The sequence below is a fragment of the Manis javanica genome, chromosome 10 (genome assembly GCF_040802235.1).
Source record: "Manis javanica isolate MJ-LG chromosome 10, MJ_LKY, whole genome shotgun sequence".
Lineage (NCBI taxonomy): Eukaryota > Metazoa > Chordata > Mammalia > Pholidota > Manidae > Manis > Manis javanica.
This window is the reverse complement of record NC_133165.1, coordinates 30528811-30552343: the sequence shown is the minus strand read 5'-3', so window position 1 is coordinate 30552343 and position 23533 is coordinate 30528811. Positions and strand designations below refer to the sequence as shown.

Sequence of the window (23533 nt, the reverse complement as noted above, 5' to 3'; positions counted from 1 at the left end):
CACACCCACTAGAATGGCTATGGTAAAAAAAAAATTGGACAATAGCAAGTGGAGAAAACAGAGCCCTCGTCCACTGTGGATGGGGATGTGAAAGGGCACAACTGCTTTGGAAAAGCCTGGGAGCTTCTCAGATGGTTAAACACAGAGCTACCCCATGAACTAATAATCCCACTCCTAGGTCATTCCCAAGAGAAATGAAAATTTACGTCCCCACAAAATCTTGTACAAATGCTCACAGAAGCACTATTCACGATGGCCAAGAAGTGGAAACAACCCAAATGGCCATCAACCAATGAATAAATAAACAAAATGCGATGTATCCACACAATGGAGTATTACTCAGCCATAAAAAGGAGCGAAGCCCTGGCATATGCTACAACATGAATGAACTTTGAAAACATTATGCTGAGTGGAAGAAGGCAGACATGAAAGGCCACAGTGTATGATTTCAACTATATGAATATACTAAAAATCACCAGATGATGTGATTTAAAATGGTCAATTAGATGGCATGTGAATAGTAAACCTATTTTTTTTTAAAAAAAGGATGTAGCTGTCAGGTGCTAGACCCGAGCACATCACAAAGAGAAGTGGCTAACCGCCTGGGGCCTAGGTCCTCGTGGCCACCACCTTCGAAGGAACCAAGCTAATGCTGCACAAGTGCTGACACATGTGGGCACCCATGCCCCACAGCCAGAGATGGCATCTCATGCAGGAATACTGAGGGGGAAGGAACTCTCGATTTATATCCTCTGAAGAATTTGAGGGGCAAACCCAGAAGGAAGAGAAGGGCAAGAGGAAAGCAAGCAGAAAAAACTCAGTGAGGAAAGGTGACACCGGGCATCCCAACGACTCTGCAAAGCCTTCATCCTGGCATTTTTGCGGGGGAGGTTGGTGGGGAGGCCACGATCTCTCCGAACCTTCACTTCCCCTCTGTAAAACTAGGTCTGAGGATGCACAGGCACTAAATAAAATGCCTGGATGACTCATAAATTCAGAAACAACTGATAAGTGAGACTCTCATCTCACAGCATAAAGTCAGGTACCTGGATCCTGTTGGATATCATCAGGTTGGGCTTTGAGTCCTGTGGGGGGTCCACCGAAGGACCTACTGACGAGAAGGAGGCCATGGCCACCTTGCTGGGAGAGGCCTCACAGCACATATCCATTTTCACCTTCTCCTTCTGGAAGTCCGAGAAACGTTTGTCCTGCGGGTTGCCAGGGATGAGCCTGTGACCTCTGCGCCGGGAGCAGGCTGGGCCCTTTGCACCTTTCATGGCCCCCAAGGCCAGGCCATTCTCCGCCTGGGCCTGCTTCCCTGAGAGCTGGGCTCCAGCAGGGTCGTCCCCACCTAGTTGGGTCTGCCGTGGGCCCTCTGTGGGGAGGATGTCCCCCAGGTCTAAGGGCCCTTTCATGGATCTCAGCTGCTTGGCCAGAGAGGGGATGTCTGGGTCCCCGGAGGGTTGCCATGGTGCAGGGGCCACTTTTGGTCCTCCCTTCATGTCCCGTCTATTGCTGCCGGGCAAGACCTCCCTGGGGTAGGCGGGCATGGTTTTTCTTTTGTGGGGCAGGGATCCCTCTGCCTCTGGGTTTGCAGGGCCAGGGTGGAAAGAGTCAACTGTGGGTGCCAGTGGTGGGGCCTGGTGTGGCCGCGGCCCCTGCAGTGGCTTCAGCACAGCCTGCTTGCCCTCAGGCATAGCATGCTGGGAGGAGGCCACAGCCACCCGGGGGCCAGAGATGATCTGCTGGGACTTGGCGATCATCTGGAACACCTGCATCTGCTCTTGACTCACCAGACTCTCCTGCGACTTCAGGAACAGCTGCCCGGAGAGCGGTGTGGCGTCAGACGACAGCCCGCTCGGCTTCAGGGCCTCCTGGAGGCCAGGCTCCTCCACGTGCTGCCGTGAGCAGGAGTCCCTGTCAGAATCGCTCTTCTTGGAAGCCCTGGTGTCCCCTTCCTCGCCGGCATATCCAGGGCAGCCTGAGGCCTCCCCCGTCAGGGAGGTGCTGCTGGGCCTGGGCCCAGACTCGGAGCCCTCCTGAGGGGACACTGAAGTGGGCTTCTGGATGACAAACACATCGTCCCCATCGCTCTCGGGGCAGCCTGGCAGGTTCTGGAGCCACTGGAAGTTGTGGTTTGAAGGCTGGGCCCTGTCAGGCGCTGCCTGGCCTTGGAACAGAGGCAGGCCGGCCGGCAGGGTCCCACCCTCCTGCCCGCACTCCAGGATGGGTGGTAGCTGGGGCGGCCGCTCCAACTCAGCTGTGTCAGGACCACCATCCTCTGCTACCCTGGAATGAGTGGCTGTGAACCCAGTGGCGGGCTCCTTCCACAGGGGATGACACTCCTCGGGAACATCAGTGCCCAGGCTCCCTGGGGCCACTGGGGTGCAGGGGTAGGGCCCCAGTGAGGGTGGGCAGGGGCAGGCTGTGTTTTTCCCTTCCCTGTCATCTGAGGGCCCGGCCAGGACCGGGCCAGGGGAAGAGATCTCCTGGTGGACCATGCTGCTCACAGTAGAGCGCAGGGGGTCTCGATTGGGCAAAAGGGAGCCTGGTGACCTGGCTTCTGGAGGCACCAGGGGCTGCAGGCCATCCGCAGCAGGCTGGCCGGCCACCTCGTGGGCAGGAGAGGAGTCCCCACGGGCTTCTTCCTCAGGGGGGGCCTCGTTTAGGATGCACAAGCTGTGCTTGACCTCATAGTGCCAGTGCAGGGAGCGGTCATCACAGCAGCTTGTGCTGCAGCCCTGCTCCATGCACGCAAAAGGCTTGGTCTTCTGGTGGGGGAGCATGTGCCCAGTCCTGCAGTCAAACACAAAAAGGGAGTCAGAGGGCACTGGGGCTCAGCCTCCCACTGCAGGGTCCCGAGCCTGACTCCCCCCACAGTGGTCCCAAGGGGCAGTGGAGCTCAGAACCACAGTTCAGAACCTGCACTCAGCCCCTGGCTACAGTCAAAACATCTGGAAGGGGTGCCCCCCTCCCTCATCACTAAGCAAACCCCTTATCTGAGAGAAAAATCAACAGAAGCCAGGCCAGAGTTCCCAGAGTTCCCCAGAATGGGTTCCCCAGGAACACCAGCCCTCCACAGTGGCTCCCTGAGGACATGGGCTCCACTGGCAAGTCAGTCCCGACCGAGCACCATGTGCTTCTTGGAGGTTCGGGGGAGCAAATGTAACAGCCACATAGCAGGTAGATAGATAGAGGGTCATCTGTTTAACCTGCCATGTCTCTGAAACATAGTTGCCCACAGAACTGTTTTCTGAAATAGTTCCTCTTAGTGCCCTCAAGAACCAAGTTTTGCGGAATACATTTGAGGAAAAGCTCATTGGGGAGGATCCTGTCTTTAACAAAGGAGTCTTTCCCCTACCATAGAATTCCTATAAGGAGACAGCTGCCTGAAACCCCTCACAGGAAAAAATACAATTTACAGATGCCCAATCAGAACTTTCTAGAAAATAGCTAAATGTGCCTCCTATAATATAAATGAATACAAATATGCACTATGTTTATGTCATTCTTATATCTACATTAATAACATAAACAGATGAGTAAATCACCCTCCGCATTCCCAACAGCCCTACTCTGGACAGTCCTAATAATGTGGCACATGGGGCGTGTCTGACAAATGACAGAGCCCTTCTCCAAAGGGCGGCCCTAGCCTCCATCGGAGGAGAATGGCAGAGACCCAATCTCCAGCTCCCCTGTTAACTGGTCTGTGACATGAGTAAATCGCTGCCTTTCTCTGAGGGGGTGCTTGGCGAGAGGATGAGTCGGAAGGGGGGTCAGTCAAAGCCCCATGGCAAGGCCAGGAGCATATAAAACGCAATGGACTACCGACTCCCACTTGCCAGTCTCTTGGTTTGAGGAGGTCTGTCTGTCCTTCCTCACTAGCAAGAAAAGCTTATCATTTAAGAGACATAGGAACAAAAGGAATTCTGCTCCAGACTCCTAATGGGCTTTCTTTTAAAATCAAGAGTTAAAAAAAAAAATCAGGACTTAAAAAAGACAAACGAGTTAATGCTCCGTTGCCACGTTCTAGACACAGGTATTTTGGAATCTCTCATGCCCTGTGGAGTCCTGGCACATGTTCCTCATATAAACATGGGCTGGTTCTCCTCAGGCTCCTACCACTGTCTCCAAACATTTCTCTATAAAGTTAACCTGGTTCCCTCCATGACAAAATTGTCTCAGGAGGTCCCATCTGCAAATCAAGGCAGTGATTTTCTCACTGGTGTGACTTTGGGAGCTGGGAAGGGTGACCTGTTCAGGGCAGTGTCAGGCCTGTCCCAAGACATGGAGTCCGCATCTAAGCACAGGTCACAGGGACCCAACACTGACAGGGGCTCATCTGAGAGGCAATGAGAACGATCTAGGAACTCGCCCCCTCTCCCCCAGGCCCCTTCACAGACGTTGGTGACCAGACTCCTACATACAGTTGGTTGTGGCGCTTAAAGGCCTTGCTGCAGATTCCTCAAACATGTGTCCATTCCTGGCTGTGCATCAGGTAGTGCTTGCTCCGGGAGCTGGTGCTGCTCAACACCTTCCCAGGAGGCTGCAGTCCAGAAGTGGGCTCTCAGGCAAAGTGGGGTGCTGCTTTCCTTTCCTCGGGCGCCCGGAGGTGGCCCTGCCTCCTTTGTCAGCCTCTCTAGGCACCTGAAGCTTGCCCAGCCTCAGGTCTAAACAAACGGAAGGAGAAAGCCCAGGTTAGAGACACCTGGGGACATGGAAGAGCTGGGCTGAAGCGCCCCCCACCTCTTAGAACCGCAGTAGGCTTGGAAGGGAGGCCCGGGAGCCCTTTCTGCATCTCCAGCACCTTAACTCGCAGAGAAAACAAGGCTTAGACCGGAGAGTGGGGAGAGAAAGGACCCTGGTCTGGCCACGCTGCCAGACAGTGTCCAGTCAGTGGCCCAACTGTGGTCAGTTGTGGCCTGGAAGGATTCTAAGAACCAGGTTGCCGTGGCGGCAGGGGCCTTATGACATCATGGCTCTCTCAGAAGGGCAAACCGGAAATATGTAATCCAAAGGATTACAAATATGTAATCCTTTCTCCCAGCCACTTTTACCTTTGGATTTTATTTGGGGTTTTGTTTTTTTATTTTTTATTTTTTTAACCTTTGTGTTTTTAAAGGAAATAATGTAGACTTATATGAGGAGTTAACTGCAGGGGAATTACCCACAGCATTGCCTTTCCTGTTAGAAACAGCCTGCTATCTGATCAGAGAGCATGTAGGGGACACCGTTATGGTTTAAATGGTCTAGGACATAAGCATTTCAGGTAAAACTGTGGAACACTATCTGATGACCTGAAAGGATATTCATGCCTTAATACTGAGAAAAGAACAGCCTGTTACAAAACAAAATTATCCTAGTCTTTAAAAAAGAAAAATAAATTTTAATAGAGAACAGAGAGAACAGAATAGACTGATGGGATTATGGGCCAATTTTATTTTCTTCTTCTTCTGTACTGGAATATGTTTCCATGCTTTCTGTGTCCCTTGGTAAAGTGATAAAAGTTATTTTAACAAGTCTGTCACCTGAGGACCAGCGGAAGGGACTGGGGGTGTGCAGGTGGCAGAAGGGAGGTCTTCAAATATCCTTAGGGCCAGCTTGGGAAGGAAGGAGCAGATTGCTTCTGTCTTGCAGAGGAATGGCTCTCTGCAGAAAATCCCATCTGTGACAGAGACAGCTTGGTGACCAGGAAGCAAGGGAAACTGATCTCAAATCTCCAGAACCTAAGGCCCTGGGTGCCAGGACTCTGCAGGCTCACTGCTGGGCTTACAGACACTCAGCAACTGTCTTCAGCATGCATGAATCATGGAAGATTTTTCTACCCCTCAGATTGGTCTTCCAGGTGGAGCACACTGCCTCATGAGAGGGCAAGTTCAGAAATCACCATTTATCTGGGACTCTGCAGAGGTGGGGGCCAAGAATCCAACAGGCCAGGTCGTTGACAATTCGTTTCAAAAAAATTCCAACTACTGTAAGACAAACACCCAATTCCCTGGGTGGTTGCACTGATGTAAGTCCTTTTGCAGCGTGAGCAACCACTGGGTGGAGTTCAGATGTTTTTTTATCCCGGGTTCTCTTGAAGTCACCTGTCAAGCCAGGTAGCGGCTCTAAAATGATAACCTGCCCCTCCTCTACTAGGAACACTTTACAGCAACTCAGGGCAAGAACAGTTCCCTTTTCTCCAAGGTTTCATTTGATCCTCTAATTGGTTCTCCGAGGCATCAGGGTCCCCAGCAACACCCAGGTTCATTCCCACCCCAAACCCTGAGTGATGCAGTTGACCCTGGCTGGTGGGGGGGAGGTTGGTCAGAGAAAGAGGTGTGTGTGGTAGCAACCGCTCCACAAGCCAATGATGCTGATCCCTGAGAAAGTTCCCTCAACAACTTGGCTTGTTAAACATGGGGCTTCCCAGAGTGGTACAGCAGAGGTGGGGTCAGGGTGTGTTCCCACCCATGTCCAGCTCCTTGAGGACTGGGGCACACCCCCTGGGTGGGTTGGGTGATGAAGGTGGCAGAGAGCAGAGGCAATTAAGAAAAAACCCTAGGTCTCTTCCAGAAAGAAAAGAGTTTAGGAAGGCAGTAGCTGCAGAGGTTTGTAGCTCAAAGTGTGGCCCTTGGACCCACGGCATCAGGAAATCATGCTGGAAATACAGAATCCCAGGACCCACTGCAGACTTCTGGATGAAGACAGGCCACTTAACAAGACCTCCTGGGATTCTCACACATCCAAGTTCTAGAAGCCCTACCGAGACTGGAGGTTCTCATGCTTGGCGGCGCACCAGGATCCCAGATCTTTGTGGAAACACACGTGGCTCCCCACACCACCACAGCTCCAGGGCTGATTCAGGTGTGAGGTGGGCCCAAGGATCTGAGTTTCTAAGTTCCTACCTTCCTGCTCTGATCTAGAATCTGCCTGGGGTCTCAGCCTTGGCTGCATTTGGAGTCACCCAGGGACATGGGCCACACCTCTGAGAGACCCTCATCAGAATCTTGTCAGTGCAGTGCAGCCTAAGGGACAGTTTAAGAACCATGGGTCTGAACCACTGACTAGGACCCAAGCCCACACTGTGGTGCCATCCAGTCTGCTTGCCAAAGATGATGGGGATGTCTTGCTGTGTCTGAGAACCACTCGAGCTGCTTGCAAGGCCCAAATGTCCATGCATGAAAAAGAAAAGAGACCTGCCACCCGGCATATGCTTGGTTACATTCAGAGCACAAAAGCTTTATTCAGCAATAATGGCAGTATTTCATGAGATGAGCTGCATGACAGTGGGAAAAGTGCACAAAGTTGGAGAGCAAATGGTTACAGCAACAGAGCTCCAGCTCCGTCACCCTGCAAACAGGCCTAGGTTGCTCCCATTACTCCTGCGTGGTTGTGCTAGGGCCTAATTCTGGTCTCCTTCTGCACCAAACTTGCTCTCTTCACGTGCTCTGCCTCTCCCAGGCCTCAGGGCCACAGGAGAAAGGAGCGAGCTGGTTCCATCTAACACTGCCCCTTCCTTCTCAAGGCCACCCTGGGGGCGGCTGAACAGGTAAGAACGCTGTTCCCCCTGCAGGGAACCCAAGTCCCCACTGGCTTGACTCCTCTTTTGTTGCATGGCCTTTTCCTCAGTGGCAGTTACAGTGGTCTCAATAGAAGAAGGTGCTCTGCACACCATAAAGCACTCACACAGTGTCGGCCCTGCCCCTACCAAAACCCAAGCAAGCAGTCCAGAAATAGTGTCCTTAGAATAGGGTCCAGTAGCCACAGGGGCAGCACACAAAGGGAGGGAAGGGGCCGGGCCCAGGAGTGTGGGGCAAGTAGAGAAGGTCACATTTCATTTTAGTTCTAATTCAGGGTACAGCCCAGCAACCGATATAAGTGACACACAGGAAGTCATCTGAGATGGCTGTGTGACACATGTGTTTTCTGTGCTGTGTGCATGTGTGTATGCTTGTCTCTGTATGTATGACCTTTTGTGACGTAGCCTTAACTATTTGTGACCTTCCTCCCAGCTCTCTAACCTAAGTGGGGCCACCTGGGGGGGGGAAGCTCACCCCAGAGGGATGGCAGATATACCGGTAAGGGAAGAACTGGTGAGGGGCAGCCAGGCACACCTGGGAGAGAGGAGGGACCACGTCGAGTCCTGCTTGGGGCCTCTTCAGAGGCCAGGGGTGGGGTGCAGCCAACCGAGAGGCTCACAGCAGAGGCTGACTATACAGATGGATGATGGCTGGGCTGTGTAACAGAGAATTACAGATGGGTGGCTGGCCAGGGCAGACAGCCCCCACGCGCAAACCCCTCCTGCTTGGTCATGAGCACCACCCTGCCTGAAGCTCCCTGTTGGCAGTCAGTCAGTGCTGAGATGGGATGGGGGTGGGGGTGCTCACACCGTGTACGTTTTGACGGATTTGTAGAGGGGTGGCAGCAGCCCATGGTTCTCGCGGACAACTTCCAGGTATTCAGATGGGGTCTCCAGCAAGAAGGGCCCACAGCACACCTGGCAGCAGCACCTGACCCCAGCAGGTGGCTCCGCATTCTTGTCAGACATGGGGGAAAAGTCAAAATCAGCCACCTATGGTGAACAAAACCCCACGGGTCAATCACCCGCCTGCCAGGAGCCCCATTAGGTGGCCTTATGAGCTCAGCAGCCCAGCGGCAGAGTACAAGAAATGCTTTTCTGGCCAAGCAATGTGCTCTCTGGGTTTCCCTCCTTTGCTTGCCCTCCTGCTCCTTTACCAGTTCATGGGCATATCTGCAGGCAAGGGGCGAGCACAAAGGGTGAATCAGACAGGAAGAAGCCAACTTGATTTGGCCTGGTCTGTGGATGACTCTTGGGCAGATCACCCCCAGCGCCAGGACCTTGCTCTGACATGCAGCCTCCCTCCCATGGCCCTGGACCCTCCCCATGGATCCCTGGTGAGGGTCCAGTGGTCCAGCTTCACCCTCCTGAGCACCCACCTCTACCATGTCCTTTTGCTGAGCAGCATTCCGCAGGGTCATGTACATGATGAAGGCCAGCATCATGGTGATGAATGTGGCACACGGGAAGGCAAAGACGGCCGGCTGGATGCCTGGGAGCAAGAGAGGTGAAGTCACAGGCCTGCGTGGTTGGTCCCGAATGCTAGCTCTCAGGAGACCACAGCAGGGGATAGAACAGTCAGACCCCACCAGAGCTATGTATGTCCCTCAGTTAGGCAACCCCAACAGGCAAATCTAGGATTTCAGAAAGACCAAGTCAGGGCATATAAGGATTTTAAGTTACTTGATAGTCACTTTCAAGAGGTGCAGTTAAGTTCCCAGTCCCCTGAGTGTGGGCTGGACTTAATAACTTGCTCCTAATGAATAGCATATGACAGGAATGACAGCAAAAACTCCAAGTCTAGGCCATAAGAAATGTTCTTCCTCAGTCTCTTGGGTGATGCACTGGAGAAGGGAAGCCATGTTGTGAGGACACCTGAGCAGCCCTTTGAGCTCTGTCACAGCCTTCTGCCCTCCGGCAGCTCTGGGCTTGCTGATCCTGCTGCCAGGAAGCTGAATGGCAGAGCAGGAAGAGCCCACTGTCTAGAGTTAGGTGGTCCTGGGTTCAAATCCTGGCTCCAGCCAAGCTACCTGATGCTAATGCTGACCTGCGTGGCTGCTCTGGGGATGTGTGTGACTGTGCCAGGTGCACAGTAGGTTCCTCACTCCTTCCGACCCTCCTCCTGGTACAGACACCATCATATGTCATAGGATCTATTTCCCAAGAAGGGGTAGCATTGATTACTTGGAATGCTGGCTTCTCCACAGAGTTCAGGGGGGTCCCTGGCACTCAGTGCTCATCGGGTGCTGGGGGAGGCAGGGCCTAAGACCCCTGATGATGCCCACAGGTCGCAGACTCTGCCTGGCCCAGAAGGTCAGTCTAGGCCCAGAGCAGAGCATGGCACCTGCTCAAGGGCTTCGCAAGGGGCTGGGGTGGCCAGAAGGAACACCGACAGCCTCTGGTACACTTACAGGACCGGCTTTGTGGGCAAGGGTAGTTGGCAGGGTCTCCTCTGTAGTCTACAGGTTGGGACTGGCTGAGCATCTGAAAGACCTTCCTGTAGGGTTCTGAGATCCTACTTTCCCTTCTACATAAGGGTACTTTTCTGGGTTCACATAACAGTCTGCCCTAGAAATGAATGGTAGAACCTAATGCCACCATCAGCTAATCCTGTGACTATAAGCCAGTGGCCAGGTCTGATGGTGGCTTGGGGAAGGGCATCCCGGGGGAGATGGCTGGGCGTCCCTATGAATGATAGGAACTGTATCTCCCACTTTCTGAGCAGCTCACACTTCTGGGGAGACCCTCAACAGCCCCGAGTTCCAGAGCCACCATGGGGGGTGGCAACAGGGCCAGGGTAAAGGCACTGGGGCAGGGGCAATGGTGGGAAGGGAGGGAGTGTTGTGACCATTGTGGCTCATTTTAGTGTGCGAGTATTTGTACTGGGGCCAAGTGTGGCCCTGGTAACTTGCAGGGGGACATGGACAGCGACAGTGGTGAAAGTGGCAATGAGAGAGCTGCAGCCTGGCTGACGGTGGGGTGGGGGGAGGTTGGTGCAGGGCTGATGGGAGGGCACTGATGGCTGTGTCGGTGGTGGGGCAGGAGGGAGGGTACAGAGCTGTCTGCTGGCTCTGGTGGCAGTGCATGTAGCAGTGGTGGTCCTGCTGGCTGGTAGCCAGTGAGCTGGCTGTTGTCACTGCTAGTGGTACTGGTGTTGGGGTGGGTGTAGGTAAAACTAATGGGCACTGGGGCTGGCTGTTGGTGGCATCAGCAGCATCTGCTGGGAGAAGAGTGGGCAGCTGATCATGGGGTCAGTTGGGGCCAGTAGGTTTATTGATGATTCCAGTGTCGGTGAGATTGGCTGGTGGTAGCCTGTTGGTGGTGGCAGGGTTACCTGGGTTTTGCGACCTGTGGGGTGCTGGAGCAGAAGACAAGGTGTCACTTACTGGAGGGCCACACCTGGATCCTGTGGTACTGGTGCGTCTTGCTGATGACATTCTCGGCCTGGATGCTGAAGCAGTAGTCCCCGGGATCCCTGAAGGTGTGGGTCAGATTGTAGGCTGTGCTGGCCACTGACACCGGGTGGCATTCCCCTTCCTCCAGTGGGAGGCACTCGGGCTTGAGACGCCAGCACACAGTAAGAGGGGGGCTGCAGGGACATGGGGGTGGCTTTTCAAAAATGGCTCAGCAAGGAGGATGACCACAGAGCAAGTCCTAGGAAGGCCAGGATGCTTCGGAAGCCATCTCCAGCTGCTTGCTCATCTGCCTCCTTCCTAGGTCACTCTGCCTGCTCCCGGTCTAGCCTTGCTTCCCTCTGACGTGTGCCCACACGGTGGTGGGTTAGTTAGTCTTCTCCTAGAGAGCCTTCGGGGGCTGGGCCCTCGCCACTGACCTCTGCAGCTCTGTCTACCCTTGTGGGGAGAGCACACTCGGCATCTTCATGTCTTGTCCCTTATTACAAACTCAGCCTAATGCTGTTCTTGCCAAGAGCTGGTTCCTGGGGCCTGGAAACAAGCCCAAGACACACAGAGGGCTTTTCACATGCCTCTGCCTTGATGCTCGCATTGCCGTCCCCTGGGCCTGACAGTGGCACTGTGCCCATGGCTCTCCCCTGGCAGTCGCAGAGCAGAATGGCATCACCCTCCCACCAGCCCCCAGACCTGGGCCCCTCTGCCGATTGAGCAGCTCAGGATCACCTGGTGGGGAGAGAGGGCAGGGCCACAGCCCACTCGGGTTCACTCACCTCCCCAGGAAGTTCAGGGTCACAGTCATTTTCTGGAAGGTTTGAATTAGGGTAGGCCCCAAGACCTGGATGCCTCGAAGGGTTTCTGAAAGGCAGAGGGCCCCATTAGATCTGGTGACCGAGGACAGCCATCCCAGAGCTTCCAGAGCCCGGGGCTCTGAGACCACCATGTCCTCCCCCTGGCCCTCTCCCAAGGCAGTCGCAGGTCTGTCCAGGGCATGCCTGGGTTCAGCCTCCCCATCAACGGCCGGCGCTGGAGCTGGCTCACAGTGAGGAAGCTGCAAGAAGCAGGCGGGCTCTGGACAGCAGGACCGAGGGCTGCTCAGGGTAACCACTCCCTGCCCATCCTGCCAGGGAGAGGCGGGCTTGGGTGTTCCCTCTCTGCAGTAGACTGAGGCTGTCCCAGCCATGACAGGATTTTCCTTGATGGAGGCTGAAGTGGCTGGGAAACAAAGTGCGATGTGAATGCTTCACCTCAGAGAGCGGTGTCCGGCCACAGGCTTGCTCTGAGAGCAGGCGGGCCAGCTCTGCCACCTGGTGGCCACATGACCTCCTCCATGGCCTTGAGTGCCCTCTCAGAAGTGGGAAATAACAGACTGCTCGGAGGGCTGCCAGGGAAGGAGAGGATGTTGGCTCAAGCTCAGCCTAGTGCCCTACTGGAGCCACTCTGATTTGTGGCGGCCCAGTCCTGGAAGGAGCACTGCTCTGGGCCCCTTGAGGGGCTAAATGCTCAACCTGCATCAAGCCCTGGAGACCCACCCTGCAGCTTCAGTGAGGCAGAGAAGTCACCCGTCTTCTGCACAGTGCCCTTCCCAGCATCCACAGTTGCCTGCTCCCATTCTGCCACCACCTTGAGCTGCACAGTGAAGGTTCCAATGATCGAATAGTTGTAGTAGACCACAGCATCGTCAGTCACCATCTGGGTGCTGGAAGGTGACAGGGAGGAGAAAGATGACAGAAGTGACTCACTTGACTTCTTAGTGTCAGGAGTGGCTGTACAGTGAGTGACACATGCGGCTGCCAATGCCTCATGAGCAAACGGGTCATTGCAGCAGCAGCCAGGGCACAAGGTCAGCTGTCTCTGGGTAAGTGGCTGCTGGTCATCTTTATGCTTGTTAAGTTACAGGGGAGAACTACTGGCACAGGTGTTCATTAGAGACAGGGACAATCTGGGGAGGGGAAAAGTATGAACCTTGAGGTGGGTGTAGGTAAAAAAACCTTGGGGTTAAGACACATCTGGCTTTAAATCTCAGCTCGATTTCCTAACTGTATAACTCTAAGCCTTACTTTTTTCATCAGTAAAATAGAATCATATCTCCACTACAGATTATGTTGTAACCTATAAAGTGTATAATATCATGATTTTTCCCTGCAGTTACCTAAATCACTTCAAAAGGAAGTCCAATAAAATCTTTGTTTTGATTTGTCAATGCTCTTTACATATGAAGTTTAACAAGCCTTTATTATGTATCTTCCAAATACTTTCTCCCAGTTTAACCTTTATCTTGCTTTATTTCTTTCATGCTCAGATTTTAAATCTGGTGGTGCCAAATCTAGCATTTTTCTTTTTTTTGCTTTAAATCTTCTGCTCTGTACTTAGAAATGCCTTTCTCACTGCCAAATTATCTAATTGCAGGTTATCATCTATATTTCAGTCTAGTTCTGGTGCATTAAATTTAATTTTTTAATCTACCTGGAGTTACTTTTGTTAGGGAGTCAGATTGTTTTTTCCCCAAATAGTTAACCAGCTGCCCTAGTAACCATTTACTAAATAAGCTGTCTTTACTTACTGGCTAGAAGTAGCAGTTTTCACATACCAAATGTGTATTTAAACCTAGGTTTGTTCCTGCTTATTCTGTTGTTTCATTGAGTTGCCTTTTGTTGATGCAAATATTTGTAGCTTTTAAAACACATTAGGTATGTATTTCCAGTTCCTCTCCTCATCCTCACTTATCATCATTCTCCTTTCCTGATCTTTTTTTTTCTCCTTACAATACTGTGAACTTCTCTCATTTTTTTTTGTCTTTTTAGGGTTCTCAGTACATTTTGTGTTTTTATTCACATAAATCCTATAATTTCAGGCTAAGTTTATTCTCTCAGTTTTTATGTCTTAAAACTATTACAAAAGACTTGTTTTGATTGCCATTTTATGGAAATGCTATGACTCTTTTTTTTGCAATCAGCCATATTACTAAAATCTCTTTTTGGTTCTAAGATTATTTAGTTGAGTCTTTTGTGTTTCCCAGGTAAACAGTATTGTCATTTTGCATGATGGTTTTTGTCTCCTCCATACAATATTCATATTTGTTTGTCTTCTATTATTTCATTAGCTAGTCAAAAACGTTCATTTGCAGTAGAAATAGCAAGTGAAGTCTTTCATGTTTAAAGAAATAGTCTTTAATGTGAAAAGAAATGCCCCTAGTAAGTATGGAGATTGTCCCCTGGTTTGAGACCTGTTACATATATATATAATGTATTTGTGTACATTATATATGTATAAGTGTGTGTGTATACATTTGTATATTTATACACCAAATTTAGATGAGCTGTAAAATCTTTGTCACATTTCAAACATTATCCTTACTGGAATTTTTATCGGATTTCCATTAAACCTACAGAGTAACTGGGATGGGCAGCTTTATAATTTAAAGACTCACCATCCTGGACTTGATGTCCAGATGATTCCACTCATTGCTCTATAGTTATCTTCACACAGGATTTTGCTCATTTCCAAGTAAGTGTGTTCCTATGTTTATTTTATATATTGTTTTGCTATTATTAGAAGGAGTCCCCACTTTATTTTCTAACTCATTACTGGTACATAAGCTACTGATACTTTAAATTGTTACCCTACCAAATTCTTTCTTTTTTTTCTTGTTGGGTCTATAGCACTGCATTCTCCTATATGTACTGCCCACATGTGGCATCGATATAGGGTATTTCTAATATCGCTTAAATTCCCATTGGACAGTGTTCCTATTGAGTTCTTTCAGTAGATCTTTTCTGTAAATTGTCTGATTTCCAGTATGTACATCTCATTTATTTTCTTGACTTACTGAGTAAGTTAGAGCTTTCCGGATAATGTTGAATGACAGAGGTATCCTTCTTTTTCCTGAATGCAGGAAAGGGTTCCCCAGCATTTCAGTGGAATGATTCCCCAAAAGCCTTTGGCCACAGATCTCTTTTCTCACCAAGGGCTAAGAATACCTAGTGTTTGCTGCTGGTTCCAGAAACTTCTTTTTCTAGTTTACTGAGATAACATCGAAAATCCATTTCTGTTCATTCTAACGCCTTTTTGGCATCTAAAGAGATGATTGCATGATCTTTATAGGTTTCCTAATAGCGAACCATTTTAGTATTCTAAAATAATCTTGACTTCTATACTTCTCACATTGTTATGCAAAGGCCACGGGCAAGCTCAGCATCTTCCAGAGATGTTACTGTTATTTTTAGATAAAAAGAAACACAGAAACATTAGAGAGTGGAGAACAAAATGTGCATCTGTTTCAATGTATCAGATACAGCTTAGAAAGCCACACCGCTCTTGGGATGGACTCCTTCAAGAGCCTGGGGATTGCTCGCTCTCCTTTAAAGGTAAAAGAATTTTGGTGACAATTTTAGACATGCATGACTCTCAGTGGAGCATGGAGGAAGTGCTCCCTGCTGCTAGGGATTGGGATCTCTGCAAAGAAGAAAGACAAGTATCTCTCTCTAAAACCAGGTGGGGGGCAGCCCAACAGGCCTCTCTAACTTCCACCCCAGTCACTACTTTCTACCTTCCAAATCTTGGCTTTCTTTAAGACAAGACGTTTCTCGGGTGTGCACAGAGGGCACTGGAACCTTGGAGCCCACAAATGAGTTCCCAAAGTTCGTCAAAGGCTCCAGGGTGACCCTTCACAGGCACCATTTCTCACCCTGATGGAACTTACAGGTTCAGCATGAGGGACCATTGGCCAGTGGCTCTGGGGACCTGAGTGGAGTGAGGGGTCACTACCAAGCACCACCCTTACACAAGTTCTGGTTGTCTGTGCATTTCTGGGGCTCAGTGTCTGACCCCCACTTCCCAACCTCCTCCAGCCAGACTTGTTTGAAGGAGAGTAAGGAGAAATGAAGCTGGAACACCTGAGTCCTAGCACGGACAGGTACTCGCACGTGTCATCATCAGTGAGGTCCCTCCATATGGAGGGAGAAAAATCCTACCTATGTTGTCTTTCCTTAAAGGGCAGTTTTAGGCACCAGTGCCCTCCTCTACTAGATTGTAGGTACCTCAAAGGCAGGTCCTGTGACTGACTCACCACTGGTCCCCATGCACCCCAAGTTTGGCACAGAGCAGGTGCTCAAGGAATGTTTGGTATGAGAAAGTGAACAGGTGAAGGTGGGAAAGTACAGAGCACTCTGCATAGGATGGCAGGGTCACCAACCACGGCCCACGGCTTTGGGACGTCAAGGGAAGGACATACCCATCTCCGAAGTCCCAGCTGTAGAGAAATGAGGCTGTCTTGAAGAAGTTGCTCGGGTCATGAAGGAGGAAGGAAACTTTAAGGACTGTCTTGGTGAGGTAAGAGCTGGGCCAGGGCAGGGATGTGTTCTGGGTGACGACAAGGTTCCCCACCAGAAGCTCTGGGAAAGAGAGATGGAAGGCAGGTGAGTCCTCTGAGGTGGAGGGAGGGGGGAGCCAGGGAGGGACCTCATGTGAGCTAGCAGGGCAGCTCTCCCAGCCCTGGCCTTCTGGCTGTTAGAACTGAGTAGTGGCAAGATAGGACCCTGCAGGTCACTGAACATGGAGGTGCTGCGTAACACTGGTTAAGACTCATGGTCTGTGTCACAGGCAGATGACATTCCTTTGCTCTTGCAGCTCATTCACCAGGACCCTGAACTTTCTAGCACAAAGATGTCCAGGGCCAGAAGGAAGTACATAAGCTCTGCAAGTAACTTTCAGGAAATGTTTCAAAATATTAGATGAGCCTAGACAAATTAGCAGTTTTACTGATCACATCCTCACACACAATGTGCTGGGCTGGGTGAGGATCACCATTCTGTGTCTCCTCTAAAAAAATGTAAGAGCTGATTTGTTACCACAAAAGCAGAAAGTAACGCATGCTCCATAAACTAATTTGGAAAATGCTGAAAAGTAAAATGAAAAGAAAAGAAACTGTGTATCCTTCAAAACCATTGTGGATGTTCTGAAAGAACTGCAACATATCTGTGTGTACACATTTAATGTATAAGTATATTAAACACAGTTGATCAAATTGGTTATAGAACTTGTGTTTTGCTTTTCAAAATTTTACAAGCATGAGTATTCCCCCAGGACATTACAAACTCTTTGTAAAGGTCATTATTCATTGTTATACAAATTATATCAATATGCTTAACCAGTCCCTTATGGTTGCATCCTTGTCTATATTTTCTTCTGTTATAAACACCACTGCAATGAATATCTTTGTGCCTAAAGCATTACCCAAATGGAGGTTTATTTCATGAAGATAAATACTTTAATAGATTGTAACTCCAAGAGAGCAGGAACTTCTTAGAAGGAGATAGACAGAATGAGAACAAATGGACCAAGGACTAATTTATCACCATTAATACATAACAGATCTACTGCTCTTCAAAGGGTTGTATTAATTTATATCCCCACTAGCAATATGTGCTTTCAGTGTTCATTTCAGCACAACACTGCCTGCAGTGGGTATTACCATTTTCTGATCTGCTGTTAACTGACAACAGAGAAGAAACAACGGGTCTAATTTGCATTTATGCGATTACCAGCCAGGCTGGATGTTTTTCTCTGCACCAACTTTGAAGGCAAATTAGCAAAGAAGAAATGCCCTCACCTGTGATGGGGAGGACAAGGAGGCTCCTCGCCACAGGTGGGCACTTCCAGCAGTCAGCAGCAGTGACCCAGACAGAGACCGGAAAGTCCCCAGGCACATTCCCCACGGCATGAATGGTCGAGTTGAAAGCCTCGTCGGTCTTCCCTGTGAGCAGCAGCGGGGTATGGATCCAGTGAAAGTGGTAGAGGTGGGTGCTGCTGGGCAGGACCAGGCTGCCATTGTCATTGGCCACCAGGCTGGCTGTGATGGTCACCTCTGCCCCAGTGGTGGCAGGACCATCAGTGGTGAGGTGAAGTTCATACAGCCCTAGAGGAGCCCAGAGACAAAGACAGTGTTTCAGGAGGGGGTGTGGCAAGGAACCCCACTGCTACTCTCTGGGCTGGCTTCTGTTCTGTTTTACAGGTGGAGAAACTGAGGCCCAGAGAGCTCAAGTGACTTGCCCAAGGATCATATGGCTAGCTCACTGTCAAGCTGGGATTCAAACCCCAGGCCTGACTAACTTCATATCCTAAGCTCTTTCCATGGTTCCCCAGTTTATATTTGCTTTACATGCCAGCCAACCAGGGTCTTGCAGGGCTTGTGGATGTGTGCCACAGGCCTGGCATGACAGACTTACGTCTCAGCCATTAAAAGACTGCCAATGATTGTTGCATAAGTGGCCGCCAAGCAAGGTCACTGTTACCCACTCTTCCGGACTCGTCTTTTGCACATCAAACAAATTCCAGTTGGAACACAAAGCTGAGCCCAGACCCCATAATAGGCCTTGAGCCTTGGCAGTGATAGAACAGACCTTGGGAAGATGGTCCACCCTGACCCCACCAAGCCACCTTCTCTCTTGGTCTCAGTTTCTAAATCTGTAAAGTGAGAAGTTCTAAGCCTACACTGCCCAACAGAGTAGCCGCTAGCCACATGTGGCTATTTAAGTTTGAATTAAAATGGAACAAAATTTAAATTCCACTCTCTCCATTGCACTAGCCACATTTCAAGTGCTCAGTACCCACCTGGGGCTGAGGGTCATTGTATTGGACCCTCATATTGGCCATCATATTGGTGTGGTTATAGAATATTTTAATTATCACAGGAAGTTGCATGGGACTGTACTGCTCTAAGCCACCTCCACGACTCCTGCCAGGGCCAATCCTGGAACTTTGTGATTCCATCTGGGCTGACTCCTCAAGGGACTTGAACTGAAACACTGGGGGTGCTGCTCTTACAGGGAACCTGGGAATTAGTCTTGCAGGTTTCTAGCAGAGAACAGGCCCTTGAACATATGGGATGGAGGCTAGGTAAGAGGTCTTGGGAATAACACTCCCCTCCCGACCATCACACTGAAGGTGACACTAATTGTAATCTGAAAATAGAGAAAAGTTTGAAATTAAAAAAAATTAAATTTTATTAAAAATTAAAATAATCAGTAACAGCCATTGTTACCATATTTGGATATATCCTATTTTTTAAAATTATGCTTATATTCTGAGATTACACAGCCATTGTTTTTTTCAATTCTATACCATAGGCATTTTTTCTAGGTCATTATTCTTCAACTGCTTTAGAGAGCTGCATAACATTTTATCATGCAAATAAGGTCGGATTTTAAAAACACGGTTTGTTTCCATCACAAAATAAATACATTTGCATAAAGAATATTAGAAATGTTCCAGTATCCTACTCTCCCAAAACAATGACTGCTCTCACATTGCTGTCCTATGCCTCTTTCATGCATAAAAGCTTTCAATTTAGTCATAATCACACTCTGCACACAATTCAGAATTATTTTATTTACACCTGACAACATGTCAAAAGCATGTCCATGATTACACTCATACAAATTTCAGTATCTGCACAAGAATCCCTCAAGCAGGTATATCTTAATTCACAGGACCCTTCACTCCTGTCAGTAGCACTACTGCATGTATTGATAACTATTTTCCTATAATTTCTAATTTTCCTTTTATAGTGAGATCTCTGAAGGGCTCAAGGCCAGAGAATGTCCAGCCTGCTGTGGTGGACACCTGAGCAGAAGAGGTGATGCAGAAGGAAGGGCAGAGGTCTCAGAGGGGCAAACTCCACTCATTTCTCTCACTCCCACCCACCTTCCCAGCCATGGCTTTCCCATCTCATGGCTTAAGTGCCTCCTAAATGCTAATAGGACCCAATAACCCAGGCCCGCCCTCTGAGCTCCAGACCTGCACTATACAATAGCTACTTACCACATGTAATTAAGTTTCAATTAATCAAAGTTAATTACTTTAATTAACATGAAAAATGCAGTTCCTCAGTTCCACTAGCCACATTTTATGTGCTCAATAGCTGTACGGGGTTGGTAGCTACACTTCTCGCCAGCACAGATGCAGATCATTACCCAGAACTCTAAATTCTGAACTTCTCCCCTCCCCAGAACTGCTAGTATCCTCACCCATCACTCTCTGTTGGGTTGGAAGCTCTGTCGATCCCCCGAATCAAGCCCCACCCCTTTGCCTCTCTAACTCCTCCAATCTGGGCACATTCACTTCCTCTCCAACACTATTAACGTTGCCTAAGGCCAGCATTCAGCTCTCTGGATTACTGCTCATTCTGTCCCTGGCCCTCAGCTACAGTCCAGCCCGTCTCAGCCACACCCCAGCATCCTGGTTCCTGCACAGCTAATTTGTCCATGGTGTGGAGTCCAGATTTGCAGCTCGGCATATCCAAGCTGTAGCTGTTCACTTTAAATCTTACAGCTCCCCCCACAGAATTTGCCCTTAGCCTCACAGCCTTTACACATGCTGTCCACACTGTCCTTCTCCACCTATCCACAGATATAACCTCTCCCAAGAAGCCTTCCCTGAACCCCTCGCTCCCTGGGTACTCTCCAAACAGCCTGAGCACACAGTGGTCACAATCTCATGTTGGCATGAAAAGTCTCTTGTCTCTTACACTGCACTGCAAACTTCTGAGAGCAGGGATCACCTCCATCTTCCCTGTGTCTAGCAAAGTGCTTGGCACATAGTAAGTGTTCAACACTGCCGCTGGCACCTGGAAAGAAGGGCATGGCAAAGAGCCCAGTCCACCTGGCACAGCCACAGGAGACTCTTCATCCAGGTGGTACTGATTGAGCACCTTCCTTGTGCCACCCCGCCCCCCACCCCCATGGGTGCTGGGGGGTATCCAGAAGTGCAGAAAATGCCTCCGGCCCTCAGGGAACTCACAAGAGACCTGCTGGACTCAGCACACCTGGGAGGCGAGCAACGTGTCCTCAACTGTGCCCCATTTGCCTTGCGGCAACGTTGCCTGCCCCCATGGGGACTCTGGGCCCAGCCTTTCCCCATGTCCTTGCCGCGCATTCTCTGCTCTGAATCCCTTTCTTCAGGCCATATTTTTGGATTATAAAGTCCTTTGAACTGGCTATGTAAAAGGACCTGCGGTATCTTAACCCCAAAGAGAGAATTCCAGACTCTGCAGCAGAAGATTCTCCAGGAAAAGATGGTGTGTATTTTACACTGAGGGACTGGAGACCCCTAAGTACTGCTTGGGTCCACCCAACAGATCTGCACCACCCCAGCTGAGTTCTATTCTCCCTCCTGTGACTGGGAGGCAGCATTTGACCAGGCTTCTAGGGAGAGGTGCTTGGATGAGAGGCCATCTCCTTTCTCCCGTCCCCCGAACCCCCAGGCGAGGAGTGTGGGCCAGAACGAGGCTGGCAAGTGGAGGGGAAGTTGGCTGCATGCTAATGGCCAACCAGCATCTGCAGCGAGAGGGCGCACGTCAGCGCGACGCAGATCCGTTGCCAGGGCAATGGAGTCAAGAGCGCTGCAGACTAGGCAAGGAGGAGGCTGTGGCTACAGCCGACAGTGCTGCAAACACGGGCCCAGACCCTGAAAGCCCTCACCTATCCAGACACAAGGAGGCTCCAAGGGCACTTCCTCTCAAGCTTTTTTTTTTTCTTTTTCTCTTTTAAATGCGATCTTTTGGCCCCTGGTGAAGCTGCCGCTCTTCCTCAGGGCTTTCGGCAGTCTCCGGGGCGTCCAGGCTGGAGTGGCCCATGGAGGCTTTGCCACATGTGGCCGAAGGAAAGCCCAGGTCCTGCTGGACTCCCCCTTTAAACCCTCTTCCCAGATGTGGGAGCCCGGAGTGTGACATGGCCTTGGGGTACCCAGAGCAACTGGGTCAGAGTATAGAAGGCCCCACAGGTGCCCCAGGTGCCCTAGAGCTGGAAGGGCCAAAGCAAAAAGCAAAGTGGCAGCTGCTGCGAAGCTGGACCCGTGGAAGCAACACCCACATGGGGGCCCCAGTGCTTCCTCTGGAAGTACGCACATTCTGAACATTCTAGAAACTGGCTACATCAGCCCTTTCACACTGCACATATATAGACAGCCCTAAACTCTTCCCAGGTACTTCTGAAGTCTGAATAACACAGGCCGGAATTAATGAACGGTACAGTATTTGGACTTCCAACTTAACCCCTGGTGTAGAAGCATACAGCACAGCGGACCCAAACCCCAGCAAGGGTGAAAAGAGCTGCGGACCCTCTATTTTAATCCCGTGGGTGAGGGAGAAGGTATAGCTCCCAAACCCCATTCCCAGCTATTTTAACCATATGGGTGCAGTAGGCCAGGATGGAAACCATACATAACTTCCAAATAAATAGCCTTTTTTTTTTTTTTTTTGTAATTTAGGCCGCATCGATCATTTCTGGATGATGTAGACCTACTGGACATGAGGCCCCACCTCCATACGGATTTCCGGGCGGAGGTGGGGGTGGGGGGGAAGCCTGTGATCCTGACCAAACACAATTCCCACAAAATTCTCTTAATTCATCCCCAAGACGCAGATTTTTATTTTACCTTGTGGCTCTTCTTTCATCATTTTGCATTCATTTCGTCCTCTCTTTACCACTCTTTAAGAGGAGGGGGACGACAATGAAAAATACTGGATATTTAACACGCACAGCCCCCCAGAGCTACCCTTGTCGCACCTGTCTCCCAACAGCTCTCCAACATGTAGCTAAAAGGAGGCAGAAAGGCTGGTGCCGGCCTTCGGTGGGGAGGTGGGTACGGCGGAACCTGCCAGCTCGGGGTCCATTTTGGAAATTATTCCCAGAGAGGAAATGGCAGACCGGCCTCCTGGGCTCTAAAATCGCACCCTTCTCGAAGCCAATTCAAACAGGATGGAAAACCTCTCCACACAGGGCGACGTTTTAAGGCCAAAACGCTGTTGTGCGGGCAACCTGTTGTGCGGGGGCTGCCCTGGGAGCTGTGGCGTGATGACCGACCCCGCACATTCCGGACCTCTCCGCATCGTCCTCCCCCACCCACAGAGGTTGCGAGGTTCCCAGGCTACGGGATGGATGCGCCCGCCACCGCGCGCCGTTCCCGGGGCAGGGCTGATCTGCAGATGGAAGCAGGAACCGAGGGGCGACAGGAGCCCCTCAAGTGCCGGGGCGACTTCTGGGGAGAGGGATGAAGGGGGAGAGGACCGGGCTCCGAGGCGCAGGCTGCCGTGCTCCCCGCGCAGCGTGCTGCAGAGGCCTCGGCGGAGGAGGGAGTGCGCGCAGGGCGCAGGGCGCACAGCGCCACCCCGGCAGCCCGGGCTCCGGCTGGGTCGCCCGCCGGCGACGGCCCTGGGCCCCGCGGCGCGCTGCGGCTGGAGGGGCGGCCAGCCCGCGCAGCGCCTTACCTGCGGCTACCCTAGCCGGGGCCAACGGCAGGAGGCAGGCGAGCCAGAGGATGTGGCTGAGGCATGGCCAGAAAGCCGGGGCCATGGCGGCACCCGGAGCGGCAGGAGCGCCGAGCGGACGCAGCTGAACTCGGCGCATGCCGCGGCGCGGGCTGTGCCGGGAGGTGCGGACGCGGCGCCAGCTCGTCCTCGTCTCGGGACACTGTGTCGCTGCGCGTCGCCGCTGCCCACAGCCCGCCGCGCCGACCCCGGCCCACGTCAGCCGCGCCGCGTCCTCCCCGCAGGCCCCCTCCC

The 23533-nt window shown here is 51.0% G+C and overlaps 2 protein-coding genes across 3 annotated transcripts in view; both read right to left on the bottom strand.

The window, feature by feature from the left end:
• The window catches only part of LOC108387476 (zinc finger protein 541-like), a 17529-nt gene extending 9929 nt beyond the window's left edge, over positions 1-7600 (bottom strand). Inside the window, 4 exon segments of the mRNA XM_073214262.1 lie at positions 1047-2796; positions 4428-4542; positions 4545-4670; positions 7411-7600. Coding sequence (XP_073070363.1) covers positions 1047-2796; positions 4428-4542; positions 4545-4670; positions 7411-7600 — 2181 coding nt within the window.
• On the bottom strand, positions 7204-23533 carry TMEM130 (transmembrane protein 130). Of its 2 annotated transcripts, none has more exons than XM_037017981.2 (8): positions 23240-23533; positions 17585-17890; positions 16208-16367; positions 12507-12673; positions 11748-11832; positions 10951-11153; positions 8944-9056; positions 7204-8557 (listed from the first exon to the last, which is right to left on the bottom strand). In XM_037017981.2, the coding sequence occupies exons 1-8, from the start codon at positions 23376-23378 to the stop codon at positions 8369-8371; spliced, it is 1362 nt and encodes a 453-aa protein (XP_036873876.1). In that variant the 5' UTR covers positions 23379-23533; the 3' UTR covers positions 7204-8368. The 2 variants fall into 2 exon arrangements, with proteins under 2 accessions (XP_036873876.1, XP_036873877.1); XM_037017982.2 differs by having other exon boundaries at positions 7204-8521; positions 23240-23532.

Bases quoted from the DNA above. Each gene is read 5' to 3' on its own strand.
- TMEM130 (XM_037017981.2), bottom strand. From the start codon at position 23,378: ATGCGCCGAGTTCAGCTGCGTCCGCTCGGCGCTCCTGCCGCTCCGGGT. The intron at 16,368-17,584 runs GTGAGGGCATTT...TCTCTTTCCCAG, and splicing joins CCTTGTCCTCCCCATCACAG to AGCTTCTGGTGGGGAACCTT. The intron at 11,154-11,747 runs GTGAGTGAACCC...ATGTCCCTGCAG, and splicing joins ACCCTGAACTTCCTGGGGAG to CCCCCCTCTTACTGTGTGCT.